Source organism: Neovison vison, chromosome 7, assembly GCF_020171115.1.
Source record: "Neovison vison isolate M4711 chromosome 7, ASM_NN_V1, whole genome shotgun sequence".
NCBI classification, from domain to species: Eukaryota; Metazoa; Chordata; class Mammalia; order Carnivora; family Mustelidae; genus Neogale; species Neogale vison.
The window spans coordinates 124,654,661-124,677,085 of record NC_058097.1 but is presented as its reverse complement, the minus strand read 5'-3'; the positions used below and the strand labels follow the sequence as shown (position 1 = coordinate 124,677,085).

Sequence of the window (22,425 nt, the reverse complement as noted above, 5' to 3'; positions counted from 1 at the left end):
TATATGCTAACTTCATGATAACTACTTCTGGAAACCAAGCTAAGTGATATTTCTTCCAAAAAGTTTTAAGAACATGGGTGATGATTTTTTTTTTTTTTTTTGCTAAGTGCCACATAAAAGTATTTGAATTCATTTTGTCTTTATTCCCCCAAAGAAATATAAGCCCCTATATATCTGCTTTATTACCTTAGGTATTAGTGAATATAAAACTCTGTTTCATAAATGTTATGTTTTTAAATGTTATGATTTGTCTCTTTAGTAATAATATTAAGGTAGGAAATTAGAATAAAGTATACACATACATATACCACACAGATTAAGAGAAACATGCAGAAGGTCATGTTTCACTAAAACAATTCAAAGTCAGACCATAGGACTCAGCATATAAGGTCACGAAATTGGTGAATAGTGCTGAGAGAATCAAGGTTATCCTTTGCACTATCTGTAGTTTTGAAATTTTAGACAGGAAGTTCCTCAAAACTGATAGGAGACAATGAATGAAATTATTGTTTCTGTTTACTTAAGACAAGGAATAATTTTGAAAGTACGCGACAAGAAGTAGAGCGGTTGATGCAAAGAATGAAATCTGCCAACCAAGATTACAGACCACCCAGCCAGTGGACAATGGAAGGCTACCTTTATGTCCAGGAGAAACGTGAGTCACAACGACATAACTTAATGAGTCTTATGATTAACATTCTGTTTCGTGAGGTTTGACTTGGTTAGTGTTTTTTCCTTCAAATAGGGAGACTGCAATCCTTACAGCTTTATCATATTTAGTCTGCTCTCCCACTATCACCACCAAAGTGAGGAAGTTTTTCCACATTTCGCCATCAAGATCTCCAAGTTGGCATATTGTTGAACTTGGAACTTAACAACCTTCACTGATGATATGGTAACATGAGTTCAATTTTAGAATTTCATTGTAATAGTGCTCACTTCGGCAGCACATATACTTGAATTTCATTGTAATAGCTAAATCTCAATTTAAACTTTCACGGAAAATTGAAATTCAAAGCCTTTATCAGTATGAATCATCCTGGTGACTATGATAATACTTTCTTTTCCTACAGCATTATTTCATTAAATTCTGTGCTCTATTAGTTTTTCAGGAATAAAACTGGCAATTCTGTAATGTCAGATTGGCACTTTTTTACTTCTTGAGGTTATAAAATAAGCACCAGAAGCAATATGGCCCTATTGTAATTGCTTACACTAAGACAATTTTCTCACAAAAATTAATAAAAAGCCATTCAAGCTTGTATAAATAGGATTCTTTCTGCATGATACTTGAATTGGATGGAACCAGTCTGACTAAACTATTTCAAACCAGATATGCTCTAATGCACTTGTCTCCTGTTTATGGTAAAGAATCAGTCATTTTTATTTCCAATCCATTATGGATCTATGTGTTTGTAAAACGCAAAATCATATGCTTGAATTTTGCAGAAATGCCCAATCTTTGTAAAAGTTTTGAAATGCTGAGTGAAGTACTGAATGAAGTACTTTCTGTACTATTGTCATATATTAGGACTCAAAAAAACACATAGAGTAGCACTGCTCTGGGGTCTCCATATCAGTAAGTAATAGATTAATGAAGTTGTTTTGATATTATAGTTAAAAGGATTGAGATGGGAGAGCTAGAGATACTGGGTTGGCTGTGGAAGTTTTTCACGTAATGCAGTATGATTACTAAAATGCCAGCACATCTCATGTTTGACATGCTCAGATGATGCTCATTTGTTAAATAACAGTATATAAGCAAATAATGATTTGATCCAACAGACTCAGCAAATATTTATTACTGTATGGATTAGATGATAGAGGGCTGCTGGCTCAGGAGATCTGGGTTTCAGATTTTTCTCTTTCATCAGTATCGACTTTGACCAGTCTGCTGTTTTTGGATGTTAAAATAAATCTAATGACCTGCCTTGCTATTCTGTAATTAGGCCATAAATAAGTCACTTTCAGCACAATTTCATGGGGGAAAAAAAAACAAAAAAACAACTTATCCATTGGTCACGTACAGAGTATAGGGATTTAACTCAGAATACTTCGGAAATTTTTAAATACTTGATTTGAATAACTGTTTCAGATTTGAAAACCCCAGTGTGAGGGTACATAGAGAGGAGCTTACATTTTGCACCAATAAAGTGTTTTCCTGGCAGAAAAATGTATTGATAAAGAGGCTTGTTCAAACATGCATGTGGTAGAGGAGATGGCATCCTCTTGTTTAAAGATTTTTTTTTTAATTCATTAAGATGCAGTATTTTATTTCTTGAGTTTTTTGTGTTATTGTTGTTTAATTCCCCCAGTGTTACATAGTTGCTATTCTCTTTGTGGGTGCACAGTATTTTGTTCTAAAGAAAAAAGCTTTGGATTACCTAGCAAATTGTTTTTACATTGATCTTCAAGTTTATCGTGTTTATTTGGTGCTTGGGAGTCCATCCATTGGACAATGCTGTAGTTTACTTACTCTACAGCTGTTGGACATTTGGGTCAAAATATAAGCATAGGCCCTTTAATAACTTGGGGACTGCATGGGTGCACAAAATGCAATGGTTTATGTACCCATCTGATGTTGGTATGTTGTGTTTTAAGATACATGACTTCTCTGGGTCAGTCTGAGCTGATGATAAAGCCCTTTGTGACACCAACTTTTCTTTGAAATTTGCTGTCCTTCTAAGTGATACCACCCACCTTCCTAGGCTAAAGACTGGAGGCAAATCCTTTACTCCTTAACTCCATTGTCTCCCTGTAACCCAGAGCCAACACTGTCTATTTGATCTTCTTGATAACCTTTCAACCCATGCCTTCTCTCATCTCCACAGTCTTTAATTGGTCTCATCATTGCTCATCTTTTGCCTCTAGGCTTGCCTCTACAGGATGGAACTCTTGGCATATCTGTTTACAATGCTAGCTTATTGTGCCCCTCCTGTGATGGCCTCCTAAATGATGTGTGGTCTTTGAGACTTGAACAGTTGGACTCTTTTTTTTTTTTTTTAAAGATTTTATTTATTTATTTGAGAGAGAGAGAGACAGTGAGAGAGAGCATGAGCGAGGAGAAGGTCAGAGAGAGACGCAGACTCCCCATGGAGCTGGGAGCCTGATGTGGGACTCGATCCCGGGACTCCAGGATCACGCCCTGAGCCGAAGGCAGTCGTCCAACCAACTGAGCCACCCAGGCGTCCAGCCTTCTCTCCTGTGATGTTGTCCTCCTACTCCTAAGATAATTTCATTTCAATTTTCTCTATATCCACCTGCATTGTTTTTACAGCTTTAGTGAGGTACAGTTGGCATATAGTGAATTGCAAATATTTAAAACATATAATTTAAGTTTTGCCATATGTGTGTGTGTATTCAAAACTTTTATATATATATATATATATAGTTTTGCCACATATATATGTATATACACATATATGTGTGTATATATATATATATGACCTATGAAACCATCACCACTATGAACACATTCATCACCTTCAAAAGTGCTCTCATGCCCTAGTGTAATCCCTCTCTCTTTCCTATTCACTATCTCCCCACTTCCTATTGCCTAGAGATTTAAAAAGAAAAATGAATAAATTTATATCCCTTTGGAATTATTTTTATATGAGGGTCAAATATCCAAAGCCCCTTTCTACTTGGTACCTTGGAATGCATTTATAAGAAAATCAGACCAGTTCACTAAAGCATACTGGTTGTACTATTGCTGTCACTGAATGAATAAGTTCTGTGGGCAATAGAAGATGAGATAAAGAGTTATGGCTTTAGGGTTTTTATTCTGTAGTGGAAGGCATAAGACAAACTCATGCAATTATTAATGAGTAATCAATAGTAAATATCAAAGCTGTAAATTCAATGATAAATGGAGATACATGTGATGAGGTAGTAGTAGCAGATCATTGCAGTTTAGACACAGAGCTACACTTTATCTGGATATGTGGTTTTATGTTACCCACTTCTAGGCATACGTTAAATTACATTGCGATAGACTTCATTTTATTTATTTATTTATTTATTTTTAATTTGAATTTTAGTTAAAATACAGTACAATATTGGTTTCAGGAGTAGAATTCAGTGATTCATCAGTACATACAATACCCAGTGCTCATCATGACAAGTGCCCTACTTAATACCCATCACCCATCTAGCCCCTCTTCTACCCACCTTCCTCAACAACCCTCAGTGTGTTCTCTATTTCAAGAGTCTCTTATGGTTTGTTTCCCTCTCTCCTCTCTTCCCACCGTCTGTCCATGTTTTCTTTCTTAAATTTCACATGAGTGAGATCATATGGTATTTGTTTTTCTCTGGCTGACTTATTTACTTAGCATAATACACTCTAGCTCTAGCCACATTGCAAATGGCAAAATTTCATTCTTTTTGATGGCTAAGTAATATTTCTCTGTGTGTGTGTATGTGTCTGTGTGTGTACCACATATTCTTTATCTATTCATCAGTTGATGGACACTTGGGCTCTTCCCATAGTTTGGCTATTGTTCATAATGCTGCTGTAAACACTGGAGTGCATGTACCCTTTTGAATCTGTGTTTTTGTATCTATTATTTTGTATATTATTTTGTATTATTTTGTATCTATCTACTATTTTGTATAGTATAGTTGTATAGTATTTGTTGTTGTGTAGTATTTGTTGCTAGATCATAAGGTAGTTAATAGGCTTAAATTTTAAACAGGAAGAACATGGTTCCAAAGTCAAAATTATGTTGCAATTCCATGCTTGCAACCTCTTACTGGGTGATTCTGGATGAACAATTTTCTGAGTTCAGTATTCTTATTTATTAATTACCTATCTAGTAATGATGTTGCAAGAGTAGAGGTGATGTATGTAAAATGTCTCTATTATCAGTAGTGGTAAATAATACTTATCATGAACATTTACTGTTCCATGCAATTTATATTCATATCATTAGATTCTTAACAGAACTGTTGAGAAGTACTAATCCTCTAAAAAGTACAACTTCAATCACATGCCTATTGATGGAAAAAGTAGTAACATCTCCAGCTCTTAGGCTATATTTTCTTATATGTAAAATGCTCCTTATAATGTCTGACTTAATCTGTCTTCTCAGCACAGTAAGTAGCACATGAGTCTCATATAATGTCTGACTTAAAAAGTTTCTAGATAACATGTGGACAGTGGTAGGTATTTAGTGAATATTATTTCCTCCCATTCCACAAATACCATCTCAGCAACCTCAGATGATTACTGGGTAAGATAATTAAACTTATCTAATTAATTTAATTATTTTTAAAGATTTATTTATTTATTTTAGAGAGGGGGAGAGCATGCAGGGATATGGCAGAGGGGCAGAGGAAGAGGGGAGAGAGAAGCTTAACAGATTCCGTGCTGAGCTTGGATCCTGAGGCCCAAGACCCTGAGATCAGTACTTGAACCCACCAGGAGTCCTACGCTTAACTAACTGCACCACCTGGATGCCCCTAAACTTGTTTTATTTTGCAGCTCTAGAGATAGAATAAATTTTTATTTTCCTACACTTTTTGTAAGGACTTCAGAATTTCTTGTCTAGGAACATCTGCCCTGGCCTAGTGCCAAGCAACTTTAAAGGAAGTAGCATGTGTGTACAATAAACCTGAAGATTAAGTGTATGAGGTTCTGAACTTAAGACAGAGACAGGGAAAAAAACAACTTAGGTCTAAAATGTAATCAGAGTATTGCAACAGCTTTATTTAAAAATTATTGATTAAATTCAATTAGCCAACATATCATTAGTTTTTGATATAATGTTCAATTATTCCTTAGTTGCTTATAATACCCAGTCCTAATTGAATGTAAATAAAAAATAAAAGCGAACAAGGAATACTGTTATGCTGAAAATAAAAATAAAAAAATATGAATCAAAGCTAAAAAAATAATAAAATGAAAGTGTAATTAAAGAAATAAAATAATAATATTATTGCTAATATCGCTTTATAAATTTCTTCCTAAGTAATAAAATCATTATAAGGATATTCATCCAGGCCATTTTCCACTCATCAGCTCTAAGCCTTTAAGTATATTATATTGCATGTAACAGAATTATCAACAAGTGTGCTTAAGTATTATAGTGTGAAATGGTCCTAAAAATGAATTGCAGCTTATTATAATAAACCTTTGTGATTACAAAGTATATAGCTATACCCTATAATTTTGAGATCTGGGGTTGTTTAAGTATTTTAAAGCTAAATATGACACCGAGGGCACTATTATTACAGAAAAAAATTTCAAATGCCTCATGAAACACTTTTCTTAAATAGTGCATTTTTACATTAAAATTTCTTGCTTTTTGAATATATGGTTATGAAACCAAGCCAGCAATAATATTGTACATAATTGCTGCTGGAAAGATGCATGTGTTAAGCAGGATGGGACCTAGATGGAGAAGTTTGTGTAGAAAAAAAACTGCATTTTCAACCCACTCAGCCCACTGTGGCATTGGGATGCAGGCTACCTGTGGGAAAACTGAAGATTTACCTTGGTCATGGAAAAATTGAACTCACTATGCATCCCTATTCCCTGGTGAAGCAGCAGCATCCAATTCCTTAAGAAGAATATAGGAGAATAATGTGGTATGCTATGGGAAAGAGTTGCACAGTATTTATAGGGGGAAAATAAGCACTCTACATATAAAACTTTCTTTTAAAATGGGAAGTAAAAATTACTTTCACTTTAAGGATACTTGAGTTTACTTATTTTCAGATTAGTGGTAAGAGGAAATGACTCCAAGATCAGTGAAGTCTTAGAAAGAAAGAGAAGTGATTAATTACTTCATTGGTCAAGAATTTATTGAGTGACAGCTAATATCTGGCCCTGTTCTAAGGATTAAGAATATCCTAGTGAGCAGAGCATCACATGTTCCTGCTCTCATAGAACCTTGGAGTCTAGTGGTAGAAACAGATTAAATAGAATAAATTCATAAAATTTATCTTATTTTAAACAGTGATAACTGCCAAGAAGACAATAAGCAAGAAAGAGATAAATATCAAGGTGAGACTGTTGAGACATTAGATATCTCTGTAGGAAAGGCTGTATTGTAAAGGTGTCATTTAGGAAAAGACCTGGAGAAGTGACAAAGCAAGCCATGCAGATATCTGAAGTAGAAATACTCCAGGCTAGAGGAACAGGATGTACAAATGCCCTGGGGCAGAAGTGCATTCCCTGTGTCCAAGGGTAGCAAGGAGAATAGTGTAGCTAGAGCAGGGTATATGAGGCAGAAGGTAGTAAAATATGAGATGAGATCAGTAAATAAAGGACCAGATCATGTGTGTATTGTGTATAGTCTTGGCTTTTTGGTTTTTACTTGGAGTGAAATGGGAAACCACTGGAGGGTTTTGAACAAAAAGGATGAAATGAAATGGCTAAAATTTTAGCAGAGTATTTCTGAAAGTTTTAAGAATAAAGGACAAAGGATAGAAGGAAGGAGATCAGTTATGGGCTATTTCTTGTTCTTACTACCTCTTGGGAATGTAAGGTATGGCACTTTTACTGAGGAGATAATTGAGGTTCAGATCTAAAGGGACTCTTGAGTTACAGGAGAGTGTCAGTGCTACAAGCAAGTAGAGCCAAGTTGTTTGAGTCCCAGACATTGTACCCTATAAAACTCTCCCTCTGTACTGGCCTTTCTCACAATAAATATTCTATAGCAGTATGGCCTGTGGAGACGTTCAGTTGTGTATCATAGCATCAAAAACTGTACAAACATAGTCACAAATCATTTATTAAAAATCTGTAATATTTGTTTCCTTATATCAGGACCCCTTGGTTTTACATGGATTAAACATTATTGTACATATGATAAGGGAAGTAAAACATTTACAATGAGTGTTTCAGAAATGAAATCCAGTGGGAAAATGGTGAGTTTTCTTCTTCTTTTTTTTTTTAACTGAACTTGTTAGCTAAATAATAGAAGCAAAAAAACAAAGCCATATTTGCTTGCTTTTCTTAAACATGTAAACAATTTTTAAAAATTGTAAAGTCAAAAAGTTTTCTCTAACTTCAGTGATCTTGATGACTTAAAAAGAACAGCCAAATTTTCCTTTACCTTACAATGCAGTGTTTATAAACAGTTGAGTTAAATGTAGAGAACTTTTAGTAGACCTCAGATGTGTCCTCTCATATCCCTGTCACAGAGTTTGCTTTTAGCTGGCTAGAACCTCAGTAGAGACTCAATGGCTGGACCAGGCTCAAGGACTCTGCATCTTTCCTCCAGGCCACCTCTGTGGGAGGCTGCCTTTTGCCCCTGCATGCCACTTCCTCTTCTACATTGTGTACTGTTTACTGAAATGTTGGCCAGCATTCAGAAGAAATCAGTTGATGCCCATTTACTCCAAAAGTAAATTGGTCACTGGATGTCTTGCATGGCTAGTGAACAGTATAGAACAAAGTGTACTTCATATAAGGAAGTTCTACAAAGTACAACACCTTTATTGTATATAGTGTATAATCTTTTGTGAATTATGATATGAATATGGCAAGTGACTGAATTTAAGAATTAGGTAATTGGGACCATCATCAAAGAATCCTAGAGCTGAGAGTTATCCTAAAGATTATTTAGTCCAGCCTTATTTTAACAGATTAGAAAATCAAGGTGGTAGAAAGTAAGTGACTCACCCAGCTAATTTGTGGTATGGATCATAGTAGAGGTAAATGCTGTTCTAACTTAGATATATATTCAGATACATCAGGTGAAACTTATTGTCCTTGGCCATTCGATAGAGTCTAATAATTCAAATGGAGAGACATAATATAAAGAACATACCAGAGCAAAAGAAACCTTCAGCCCATGATGAGAAGTTAAGGCCTAGTGTGTACTTTAAAGTTTTCATAAGAAAATTTGTTGCCTGAAAGCTTATGTGACAGTCAGTGAGCTGTTAGCAGATAGACCCAGCCAAAGTTCTGTTAATAAATCTATGACCTTTATAACCAAAGATAGTAGAATTAACCAGATATTAGGGAAATATTCCTCTTAAGGTAACTGGTGTCTCAGATATAGAAGAGAATTCTTATAGCTCGAGCTTATGTTGGATCCTGTCCAAAGAGTTGAGAGTTTAGGAGCAGAGTAGCAATTGGTTACCAGCAAAGCAATAATGCAATGTGTATGATAGCAATACATTTACAAGAAAATACTAGAAAAATATTATTTTTGTAGCTCTCCTGAAACTTTGAGCCAGTTATCATTTAATACTGTAAGGCTCTAACGCAAGTATGTGTACACATACTTGCTCACACGTGCACATACACACAATACTAATCTCTTAGCAACCTAGGGCATTTTGATGCCAAAGCAACAGTGTTGTATCCTGTTGTATCCTGACAAGCTCTGTATATCTAATTGTGACATTATGATAACTATGATTTCACACTTTTTCTAAATTTGAAGTCCTAAAGAATCTACATTGTAGTGCACGTTAACATAAGTAAGTATGTTTGAGACTACTAGACGGCATACCACAATATTCTTTAATTAAAATGTGCATGTGGTTAGTTTAATAACTGTATTATAATTGAGCAGTTAACATGAGGCTAAAAGTATGTATTCAGAGGACAGGATGTGATTATAACCTTTATATGTAAGCTGTACTTATGTATAACATTTTGGTGCAGCAGCATTAGTTGACATTTTTAATATTCTCCAGTTGCCCTGTCATCATGTCAATAACGTGTTCTTCTTGTTTCAGAATGGCCTTGTTACTGGCTCACCAGAAATGTTTAAATTGAAATCTTGTATCCGACGAAAGACAGATTCAATTGACAAACGGTTCTGCTTTGATATAGAAGTAGTTGAAAGGTTTGAGGTTTTCTTTTCACTTTATACTTTTTAATAAGCTAAATTAATTGTTTCTATGTTTAGGTATAAATATGAAACAGCATACAAGTACTTTTCAGTGTTTAAAAACATTATGCATGTTTATTTCATCTTTGGTGTATTTATTCAACAAATATATATTGTGTGATGCTTTCAAAAAATAAATCAGACAAAGGATACTAGCAAAAAGCAACATCACTCGAAGAATTTGGGGAATCAACATAACTGACTGTTAGGGGATATATGGTGGACTTGAGTTCCCATCACTATGAATGATCCTGATAATATTGTTTACCACTCCTGGATGTCTTTTTGCGGACTTTTGAAGGCTGGTGGCCTTTGTTTCCAATGAGTAATAAGACAGAGCTGGAAATGCCATAATTTTCCTTCAGCCTGTGAAATTCAGTACCTGCTCTGTGCAGAGCACCATTCTAGACATTCTCAGCCACTGGATATTGGGAAAGACATAGTGTACATGTGAGCTTATAACCTAGTAGGGATTTTTAGATCTGTATCTCTCTCTCTCTCTCTTTTTTTTTTTTTTTTTTTTTTTGGTATCAATATATGAGGAACAGAACCTAAATAAGAATGGGTATACTTCTTGATCTCTCTTCTACTCCATGATCTATTTTTCTTCCCCTGCATTACTACCATACTTCTCTGCATATTCTAGCTTTGTGTGGTGCACTATATAGAATACATACTGTATATACTCTTATATTCTATAGTTTACATATATGTAGATTGTAACTACTTAGTAGAGCAAGGTCCCTGTTTTTTATGCTTTTTAAAAATTGTGTTAAATATTTTGGCACTATATTTTTAGATTTTATGTATCCATTTGTTAAGTTTTCCTTTCTTTCCAAAAAAATCCTTTGTGATTTTTGCCTAGAGTAGCATTAGATTTATTAATTAATTGATGGAGAGTTGAACTCGCTTTGAAGATTTTATATTTTTTTAATATTTATTCTTGAGTATTTTCATTTTATTGCAGTTTTGAATAGAATTCATTAGTGTATCTTTTTCCCAATGGTGGAGACTCCTGTATTGAAGGGCTATTAATCTTTTTTAATATATCAATCTATATCTGCATAGTTTTTGAGCTCCTTACCGATTTTAATAATTTTGTGATAGGGACTTCCAGATTTTCTATGCAGACAGACGCCAACACACTAGTGGTTTTTCTTTATTTCAGCACTTTTTAGTTCTGTAATCCTGGGGTACATGGTTAAGTTGTGCTTTGGTTGTCTCATCTGTAAAATAAGGATAATTACCCACCTCAAAGGGCTACTGTGATGATTAAATTAGATTTTTTAAAAAAAAGGAAACACATTTATAACATAGTGCCCGACACATAATAAACAGCCAAAAAAAATATTGTTATCTTATTATTTTTGTTGATGCTGGCTTAGATTCTCCAAGATCAAATGATCTTGATCTTCATATATGTTTTTCCTTTTTCTGTCATTCCAATGATCTGTTTTCCTGTTTTCACAAGAAATAATATCCTTTCAACACAGTTTTAAGTCATACCAGTTTTCAGTCACACAATATTTAACTCAGGTTTCCTCCTCAGTGTACCTCTTCACAGAGTCCTCTAATTTCCTATTTAAATTTATTTTCTGGACAATCTGCACAATTAACTAGGTTAATTTAATTGCTTCTGAATTTCATGTCTTTTTCTGTCTTACATTGCTTTCCTCCTTCCCTTTGCTTGCTCTTTCTTTCTTGAAGTACATCCTCAAGTAACTTAACTCAGAATGGATACATGGGAAAGGATGCTTTTTAAATGAATTAATTTTAATATTGTGATCATGGTATAAACATTTTGGTTTAGTGTCTTTTTAATAATTCACTAATTACATTATGAAACTTGTCATATGAATATACTCATTGCAATTATTTTTGGTGACTAGATTGTACACATTGGGTTTATAATCTTAATCACTCTCATATTATAGAATATTTAGGTTGTTCTGAACTTTGGTGAATGTAACTTTATCATCTTTTTTTGGTCATTTCAGAGGAAATAGTTTGGAACTAGCCTCCTTCATGTAGTCATACCTAAAGCAATAATTTTACTACCTGCAGCCATTAGAATTAAGAAATATTTGTTTGTTTGTATGTATATGTATATGTGTCCCCACAGTGATTTTTCTGAAAGGTAACTATAAATCAGTCTTATTTTACTTTTTTAAATTATTTTATCTTTTTTCTTTTTCCTTTTCTCTCTTTTCATTTTTTTTTTCTTTTGGGTTTTTCTTCAAGTTTTACCTGTACTTTTAAGAGTAATAAGTGTGTAAAGATACAACAGGAATAAACTGAACATATAAAATATTTGTTTTTAAATAGGCAAGGAATCATCACATTGCAGGCATTCTCAGAAGCTAATCGGAAACTCTGGCTCGAAGCCATGGATGGTAAAGAACCGGTAAGAATATGACACATTATATAATTTAGGTTTTATTCTTCTAATTACAAAGTACAGCTGAAATTTTTTTTTATGTTTGAAGTAGTATATTTGAAAATAATTAGTATAACAAATCAGAGTAGAGACTCTTACTGTTTTTCTAGTGTTGTCTTAATCATTTGCATAATTTTATAATTTCTTTCTCAGGGGGACTTCTAGATTTAAAATCCTAAAATTACTTTTTAACAAATTACTTATCACTAACCTGGCTGTGCTGATTGAATTATTTCATTCAGTTAATAATTGAGACCCCATGTGCTAAGCTTCGTGATCAGTGTGATGAGCATAGGTTCAGGGTAAGAAATAATTGTATGGTATATATCATTGCTTGAAGTCTCATGTGGTGGGGCCCCTGGGTAGCTCTGTCATTTAAGTATCTGACTCTTGATTTTGGCTCAGGTCATTATCTTAAGGTCTTGAAATTGTCATTATCTCAGGGTCTTGAGATCAAACCCCACATTGGCCTCTTGCTCAGGGGAGAGTCTGCTTGGGATTCTTTCTCTCCCTCTGCCCCTCCCCCCAATAAATAAATAAATCTTAAAAAAAAAAAGTTTGATTTGGTCAAATTGTCTTGTGGCTTGACATTTTTCCTTCTATCCACATCCCCACTGTTTTAATAGTTATTTCAATGTGGGCATGATAATTTACTTAAAATTATTAGGGAAGCTATGTAAAAAAGGGAATAAATCACTGATCACTGTCTGTTTCCTTTGTGAAGAACACTGCATGTATTGTTGGAGGAGCACACAGAGAAAATAGGAGGCCCTGTTCTGTCACTTGAGAACTATCTTTAGTTGGCAAAGAATCTGTGAACAAACTTGTGCAAAGTACCTGTGCAACAACACACCTAAAGTGTTGTCCCTAGACTTCAAGGCCATCCCTCCAACTACTACCAGTCCACAATAAAATGAGTGCAGAAATTAAGATTAAAAATCTGGGCAATTTTATAGCAATTTGGAGAACTCATTTTACATCTATTGAGTTTAATAATAAAAATTTGGACTTTGCATCTATTCTTTATAATGTTACTATGTTTTACTTTATTATAACATAAAAATATCAGCCAATTACAAACTAAAAATGAAAACAAAATGACTTGACTCTTTGCCACTAAAAGTTGTGAGGTAAGCCCTGACCTAGAGCAAATTTATGAGATGGTTTGACAGCTCAGGTATAAGTTAGGGCTGTACATGTTGAGAACAAAACACTAAAGAGATAATTTGAGAAAGGAGTAATCGGGTAAAATCCATCATGAGATGCTTCCTGAAGAAAGGATACATACTGTGCATCATTTCAGGTAATAAAATAAGATATATATATCATCTGAAAGGGGTAGAACCTTGTTCAGGGCTGGACAGCCATAATGGAAAGAAGTGGGAAACAAGGTAAGGTTGACAGGTAGGGAGTTGGCCCTATGGATACACCAGTCGCAGGACCTTGAAATCAAGATACTCCCGTTTGTGTATCATTGTACCATCATCGCCCTGCTTCTGTGCAAGGTCATTAACTGATAAGACTTCCTTTGTTTTTTTAGATTTACACGCTGCCTGCCATTATTAGCAAGAAAGAAGAAAGTAAGTTGTTTTAATAATTATTTAAAATTTTATCACAGTTTATTTTTAATTACAAAGGTTTTATGTGGTATTAAGAGTTAATTCTGAGGGCGCCTGGGTGGCTCAGTGGGTTAAGTCACTGCCTTCGGCTCAGGTCATGATCTCAGGGTCCTGGGATCAAGTCCCACATCGGGCTCTCTGCTCAGCAGAGAGCATGCTTCCCTCTCTCTCTCTGCCTGCCTCTCTGTCTACTTGTGATCTCTCTCTGTCAAATAAATAAATAAAATCTTTAAAAAAAAAAAAAGTTAATTCTGAGAAAACGTACCTTTGATTTGATGGTTAAACAAATTTAAAATTTTCATTCAAAGAAGTTTCTCATGTCAAAGCCACTAGCTACTGGTGTTATAGTGACCAAAATTAATTTTTATTTGTTTAGTGTTTATTAACTTAAAGGTATGTACTTTGCTTTATCCCAGGAGGAGATTTGAAGCAATTTATATTTATTTGATTTTTTTATATGTTTTTAACGGCAATAGAGAGTTTCTTTATTTTAGTTTCTATGTTCCAGTGACTACACTGAAGACATGAATACTTTGTGCTCGTTTTAGGAGATTGTGCCCAAGATTGTGATGTATAAAGACATTGTCATATGACATGGGATATGTAGGAGAATCTTTGTCTCACTATAGAATTACCGAATCCTTAGTATTAAAGCAGTCTTAATAAGCACATTTTATGTGTTTTCCATCACATTCTAAATCCACTTAATTGTCTGCCACATTCTTGCCACCCTTGGCAATTACCCTTGGTTATTTTAAGGTATTTTCTTTTTTATGTACTCTATATGGCCAGATTATTTGACATATAAAATTTAGTTTGTATATTTGTTTCTAAGGTTATCTGTATATCTTCTAAAGCAGTTTCAAGTTTTATTTGATTCAATTGACTTTCTCTCATGATGTCTAAATTTATTTTTAAAACAAGATTAATAATAATCCTGACTTTAAAATTGCTAATACAGTGCAACTTAGAATGAAGTGAAGATAAAAACTAGGAAAGCACTCATTTGAAGGTCATAAATATTGAGTGTATGAGAGAGCCTATTATTTTAATGGAATGAAATGCTTCCTAGCAATTCATTTCAGAAATTATCAAAAGAAAAAACATGATTTAAAGTATACCTAATGTTAAAGACTTAAAAAAATTTTTCCAGTGTTTATTCTTACATTTCTTTATTGCAAATCAAGGAAAGTGACTAGTATAAAATCTTCCATTGCCCATTTATATCTAATCACAGAATAATAACCAACAGATTAGTACCAAATGTTCATTCTAAGCAATTACCTAAAGAGCAATATACTATATAATTTGCATTTGAGTAGAGTTTGAAATGTGTTTTCTGATACTGGTTTCATTTTTCTTTTTTTTTTTTTAATTTTATTTTTTCAGTGTACCAGAATTCATTATTTATGCACCATGCCCAATACTCCATACAATACGTGCCCTCCTTAATACCCACCACCAGGCTCACCCAACCCCCCACCCCTCCAAAACCCTCAGTTTGTTTTCAGAGTCCGCAGTCTCTCCTGGTTCACCCCCCGCCGATTTCCCCCAAGTCACTTTTCCTTTCCTTCTCCTAATGTCCTCCAAGTTATTCCTTATATTCTACAAGTAAGTGAAGCCATATGATAATTGATTTTCTCTGCTTGACATTTCACTCAGCATAATCTCCTCCAGTCCCATCCATGTTGATACAAAAGTTGGGTATTCATCCTTTCTGTGGAGGCATAATATTCCATTGTTTATATGGACCATGTCTTTTGTATCCATTCATCTGTTGAAGGTCATCTTGGCTCTTTCCACAGTTTGGCGACTATGGCCACTGCTGCTATGAACATTGGGGTACAGATGGCCCTTCTGTTCACTACATCTGTATCTTTGGGGTCAATACCCAGTAGTGCAATTGCAGGGTCATAGGGTAGCTCTATTTTTAATTTCTTAAGGAATCTTCACAGTTTTCCAAAGTGGCTGCCCCAACTTGCATTCCCACCAGCAGTGTAAGAGGGTTCCCCTTTCTCCACATCCTCTCCAACACTTGTTGTTTACTATCTTGTTTATTTTGGCCATTCTAACTGGTATAGGTGGTATCTCTGTGTGGTTTTGATTTGAATCTCCCTGATGGCTAATGATGAACATTTTTTCATGTGTCTGTTAGCCATTTGTATGTCTTCTTTGGAGACATGTCTTTGTTTTTGTCTTCTGCCCAATTTTATTTTGTAATTTTATTTTATTTTTCAGTGTTCCAAGATTCGTTATTTATGCACCACACCCAGTGCTCCATGTAGTGTGTGCCCTTCTTAATACCCACCACCAGGCTCACCCAATCCCCAACCCCCTCCCCTCCAAAACCCTCAGTTTGTTTCTCAGAGTCCACAGTCTCTCCTGTTTTGTCTCCCCCTCCGATTTCCCCCAACTCACTTCTCCTCTCCATCTCCCAAAGTCCTCCATATTCTATCCATTTTTGGCATGATTATCTGTTCTTTTTGAGTGGTTCAATTTTTCATATATAGTATAAACTTCAAATGAACCTACTCAAGGATAAATCCTGAGAAAATAACTGAACCTATATATAGGTTTGAGTAAGGCTTTAAATGGGGACATGGTTAAGTCACTGAGAATATATTTGATCTTTATTACATTTCTTGGAAGTTGGGTTTCTATCATAACTAGGAAATTTGAATAAGAAAGTTATCACATTGTTTTTCAGAGTCCATAGTCTCTCATGATTCACCTCCCCTTCCAATCTGAGGGGTTTGAAGTGGCGGGGGGGTGGGAGGTTGGGGTACCAGGTGGTGGGTATTATAGAGGGCACGGATTGCATGGAGCACTGGGTGTGGTGAAAAAATAATGAATACTGTTATGCTGAAAATAAATAAATCTAATTAAAAAAAAATAAAATGCGGGGCGCCTGGGTGGCTCAGTGGGTTAAGCCGCTGCCTTCGGCTCAGGTCATGATCTCAGGGTCCTGGGATCGAGCCCCGCATCAGGCTCACTGCTCAGCAGGGAGCCTGCTTCCTCCTCTCTCTCTGCCTGCCTCTCTGCCTACTTGTGATCTCTCTCTGTCAAATAAATAAATAGAATATTTAAAAAATAATAATAAAATAAAATAAAATGCATACCCTTAAAAAAAAAAAAAGAAAGTTATCACATGTACTCATGCTCTGATGGAGGGGGAATACACTTTTTAATGCCTTAAAGACTTGGTGGCTCAGTTGGTTGAGCAGCTGCCTTCAGCTCAGGTCGTGATCCCAGCGTCCTGGGAGCGAGTCCCACATCGGGCTCCTTGCTTGGCAGAGAGCCTGCTTCTCCCTCTGCCTCTGCCTGCCTCTCTGTCTGCCTGTGCTCGCTCGCTGTCCCTCTCTCTCTCACAAATAAATAAATAAAATCTTTAAAAAAAAAAAAAGACTTCTAGAAATCTGCTTTCTTGTAGCCTTAGCCACCTGAAACATCACTATGCCACCATTTGTAATTATAAAATGGTATATTTTTCAGAAAAGTAGCTATTCTAGAGCCCATGTATTTGTGTCGTTTCTCACATTTTGGCTTTTGGTATAGTGTTTTAGTATCCTACTTATTTCTCTGAGCAACTTGTGACAGAACACTTGTCCTCTTTTTCTTAGTACTCAACACAGGCTTTTTCCATGAGGTATATGTGCTCAGCACACACTTGCTCTTATTGTTGCTCTTAGTGCCAATAGGCTTTTATTGCCCAAGGGGAGATTTTGATCATAGGAAAGAATATTCTATTATGTTTCCTTTATTAATATGTAGTGCTTCAAGTTATAAATCTTAACCTTTTAACTTTTATTTTTATTATTTTATCTTAAACTATATTTTTTCTTTCATCCTATTTTATAAATAAATGCCCTAATTTTTAAAAATGTCATTTTCACTTTGTTTTCATAAATTTGATATAATTCCCCCATTTATACATTTAACCAATGAAGCTTTTCTTAGACATATCAAGATACAATTACGAAGCTTGTAAATCTTATTTTCCCACATGAAGCACTCTAATTAAAGGCCAGTTTCTGATTCTGGCTTATATAATCTTTCTAAACTGGTGGAATCTTTTGTAATCTAGTAAATTGGCTTATAAATGCTGAGATTAATATCCCTTTAAGTATTCTAAACATTCTAAATAATTATACACAAAATTGTGTAGTGATTTCAAAAAGTCTTACTATGTGGGCTTAAAGCTAACTTACCCAAAATCACACTTATTTCTGATTGTTCTTCCACATTCTTGGAAATTCAAATTTGCTCACCCGAGGAGAATATCTACTCTCTTGAAAAGACAAGACTATGTCATCAATAAAAAGAAATTCTGACTGATGTAGGCACAAGATTGAATGTACTTCCAGAAATAAGCTGTGGGGTGGACTTTTTTTTTTTTTTTGGCCAATTTATGTGAGCAGGGTTCTTTAAACATTCCTCAATCCAACATGCCTTGAAGTCCCTTTACCTGAAATAACCTGCCTCTCAGATGAGTCAATGGCTTTCCAGGTCCTCAGAATTTAATATTTTTGCATGTAATTTTAAATATTTTTCTACATCAAGGCCTAAAATGTGTTAGTGGAACTTTGAATCTCTTGCTCAGATTGTAATCTTAATTCTTACCTCTTTTATCATGTGTCTTATCAGTACACCACTATTTAACTAGTGATTTACTAGCTTTAATAACTAATAGGATATACATGAACACTCAACAGTATTCCACCCTCTAGCATATGGTTCACCTGAGAGCAGCGTTGTGTTTTCCTTCTAGTGACATGCCTGGAATTGTATTTGTTTCGGTTCAAAATTATATTCCAGTGATAGTGAAGTTCTCAGACCTCGTTTTTAAGTCCTGAATTAATCATGTAAGCTCATCCTGTTAGTTCACAACAGCTTTGATCTTTATATTCACCCCTTCTACCATTTTTCTATATATCATCTTGTTTTTTTGAGATCTCTGTGTTCGTTTTTGACATTTGACTCCTCTCAAAAGTGAAGAATTATATCAATCTCCGTTTGTAACTTCTCTCTCAAATGGTATTTGAAAAAAGCACTAGTCTTGATTCCTTTGCCACCTTAGGAAGTGCATCTTTATAGCTTTGGTAATTCAGATGGATTCTGTTTATCTTAAAATACTCTAGTTATCTATCCTTTGGAAACTCAGTTTTGTGTGGGATATATTTGTATTTTTGAAATGATGAAGCTATTAATGAAACATAGAGATTGTAAAATATAAAACTCAGATAAAAATTTGTTTTGACTGTCAGCCATTAAAAGCAGTCATAATGTCTATGCTTTCATTAAAAATCCTCAAGGTAATAGAATAAAAACTATTTAGCATCCTAAAATAGGGCCATACTATGAAGATACAGAGAATATATGCCATAAAATAAAGAGTAAAGCTATTCTGTGGCTGTTGAATCATGAGACTGTCTTTACAAACCTAACATGAAAAAGTCTCGTACTTTGTGGTTACTCTTACTTTACTGTTTTCAGAGTAGAGATGCTGCAAATGAGACTAGCATATAATTCAATAAAGAAGGAAAGTTTGACACTTCTAAATGAAAAAAACTACTAAATACAAAAACTAAAGAACTGGTCAACAAATGCTTTTCTGGTTGTAAAATATGCTTACAGTATTTACAATATTCTTTTCTTGAAATTCTAAGATGTTGGGACTAACTTTGAGAAGAGCAATGACTACCATCAATATTAAATATTATTCAGTTAAGAGTAGAATTAAACTATCGCTCAAGCTGTGCCATTAGGGATATTTTTTAAAGAGTAACATATCAATAGTGCTCCATAATTTGAGCCTGTCTTCAAAGAAACCAATTTTCTTTTCTTTCTTTCTTTTCTTTTTTTTTTTGGTTTTATTAAGTCTTTTATTTTAATTCCAGTATAGTTAACATACAGTGTTATATTAGTTTCAGGTGTTCAATAGAGTGATTCAGCAGTTCTCTACATTACTCAGTGTTCACCATGGTAAATGTACTCTTTAATATCTATCACCTGTTTCACCCATCTCCCCAGCTCCCTTCTGGCAACCAGCAGTATGTTCTCTGTAGTTAAGATACATTTCTTGGTTTGGCTGTCTCTTTCTTTTTTCTCTTTGTTTCTTTGGTTTCCTAAATGCCACATATGAACAAAATCATATGGTATTTGTCTTTCTCCAACTGATTTATTTAGCTTAGCATTGTACTCTCTAGCTCCATCCATGTCATTGTAAATGGAAAGATTTCATTATTTTTTAAGGATGAGTTCTATAGGGCGCCTGGGTGGCTCAGTGGGTTAAGCCGCTGCCTTCGGCTCAGGTCATGATCTCAGGGTCCTGGGATCAAGTCCCACATCGGGCTCTCTGCTCAGCAGGGAGCCTGCTTCCCTCTCTCTCTCTGCCTGCCTCTCCATCTACTTGTGATTTCTCTCTGTCAAATAAATAAATAAAATCTTTATAAAAAAAAAAAGGATGAGTTCTATATATATATAATCATCTTTATTCATCCATCTTTCATTGGACACTTGGGCTGCTTCCATAACTTGGTTATTATAAAAAAATGCTTCAGTAAACATAAGGGTGCATGTATCCCTTTGAATTAGTGCCCTTTAAGTATTCTAAACTTTTTCCTCTGTTTGTTGTGATTCTTAAATTCCACATATGAGGGAAATCATATGGTGGTCTTTCTCTGACACGTATTTCACTTAGCATTATACTCTCTAACTCTATCCATATTGTTGCAAATGTCAAGATTTCACTCTTTCTTATGGATTAGTAATATTCTATTGTGTTTATATATCACAACTTCTTTATCCATTCATCTGTTGATGGACACTTGGACTGCTTCCATAGTTTGGCTGTTATAAATAATGCTGCAATAAACATGGGGCCTGGGTGCATATAGTCTTTTGAATTAGTGTTTTTGTATTTTGGGGGTAAATACCCAGTAGTGTAATTCCTGGATCATAGGTATTCTGATTTTAATTATTTGAGGAAACTCCTTACCCTTCCACAGTGGCTACACCAGGTTGCAGTCCCACCATCAGTGCATGAGGGTTCCTTTTTCCCCACATCCTCACCACACAGTTGTTCTTTCTTGTATTTTTTATTTTAGTCATTCTGACAAGGGCGAGGTGATACATCACTGTGGTTTTGACTTAAATTTATTTCCCTGATGATAAGGGATGTTGGGCATCTTCACTTGTCTGTTGGCCATCTGTGCATCTTCTTTGGAGATAGTCTGTCCATGCCATCTGCCCATTTTTAAACTGGATTATTTAGTCTTTGGGTGTTGAGTTGCATCAGCTTTTTATGTATTTAGAATACTAAATATTTTTTATTTTTTATTTTATTTTTGCTTTTATTTTCCTTGCCATCTGCCTATTTTTAAACTGAATTATTTAGTCTTTGGGTGTTGAGTTGCATCAACTTTTTATGTCTTTAGAATACTAAATATTTTTTTATTTTTTATTTTATTTTTGCTTTTATTTTCCTTGCCACAGAAGACAAATCCAAAAAATATTGTTACAGCTGATGTTGAAGAAATTACTGACTGTGCTCTCTTCTAGGATTTTTGTGGTTTTATGCCTCACATTTAGGTCCTTAGTCCATTTTGAGTTTATTTTTGTATGGTGTAAGAAAGTGGTCCAGTTTTATTCATTGGTATGTATCTGTCCAGTTTTCCAGCATCATTTATTGAAGATACTGTCTTTTTCCCATTACATATCCTCCCCTCCTTTTTTAAAGAGTAATTGATGATATATATATAGTTGTGGGTTTATTTCTGGGCTTTCTGTTCTGTTGACCCACGTATTTGTTTTTGTGCCAATACCGTACTGTTTTGATTAGTATGGCTTTGTAATATAATCTGAAGTATCAAATTGTGCTATTTCCAGTTTTGTTATTTTTTCCAATACATCTTTTGGCTAGTGGAGTTCTTTTGTGTTTCATACAACTTTTAGGATTCTTTGCTCAAGAGTTCTGTGCAAAATACTGTTGAGGGGTGTCTGGGTAGCTCAGCTGGTTAAACATCTAACTCTTGCTTCCAGCTCAGGTCATGATCTCCTGGGTCCTGGGATTGAGCTGTCAGGCTTCACACTCAGTGGCGGTCTGCTTAAAGATTCTCTAAGTCTGCCCCTCCCCTTGCTTACTCTCTGCTTCTCTCAAATAAATAAATAAATATTTAAAAATGCAATTGGTATTCTGATAGGAATTGAATTAAATCTGTAGATTTGGATAGTATAGACATTTTAACAATATTTATTCTTCCAATCTGTGAGTGTGGATCTCTTTTCATTTATTTCTGTCATATTCAGTTTGTTTCATCAGTGTTTTATAGTTGTCCATGTATAGGTCTTTAACCTCTTTGGATAAGTTTATTTCTAACTATTTTATTATTTTTGTGCATTTGTAAGTAGACAGTTTTCTTGATTTCTCTTTCTGCTGTTATAATTATTAATGCACAAAAATACACCAGATATCTATATATTGGTCTTGCATCCTATCACCTTACTTAATTCATTTATT

The 22,425-nt window shown here is 34.6% G+C and overlaps 1 protein-coding gene across 2 annotated transcripts in view; it reads left to right on the top strand.

The window, feature by feature from the left end:
- The window catches only part of ARHGAP42 (Rho GTPase activating protein 42), a 279,971-nt gene that overhangs the window by 218,255 nt on the left and 39,291 nt on the right, over positions 1 to 22,425 (top strand). For both annotated transcript variants that reach the window (XM_044258255.1, XM_044258254.1), the window contains 5 exons: positions 526 to 655; positions 7,772 to 7,872; positions 9,697 to 9,806; positions 12,177 to 12,255; positions 13,829 to 13,868. In XM_044258255.1, coding sequence (XP_044114190.1) covers positions 526 to 655; positions 7,772 to 7,872; positions 9,697 to 9,806; positions 12,177 to 12,255; positions 13,829 to 13,868 — 460 coding nt within the window. The remainder of the gene's footprint in view (positions 1 to 525; positions 656 to 7,771; positions 7,873 to 9,696; positions 9,807 to 12,176; positions 12,256 to 13,828; positions 13,869 to 22,425) is intronic.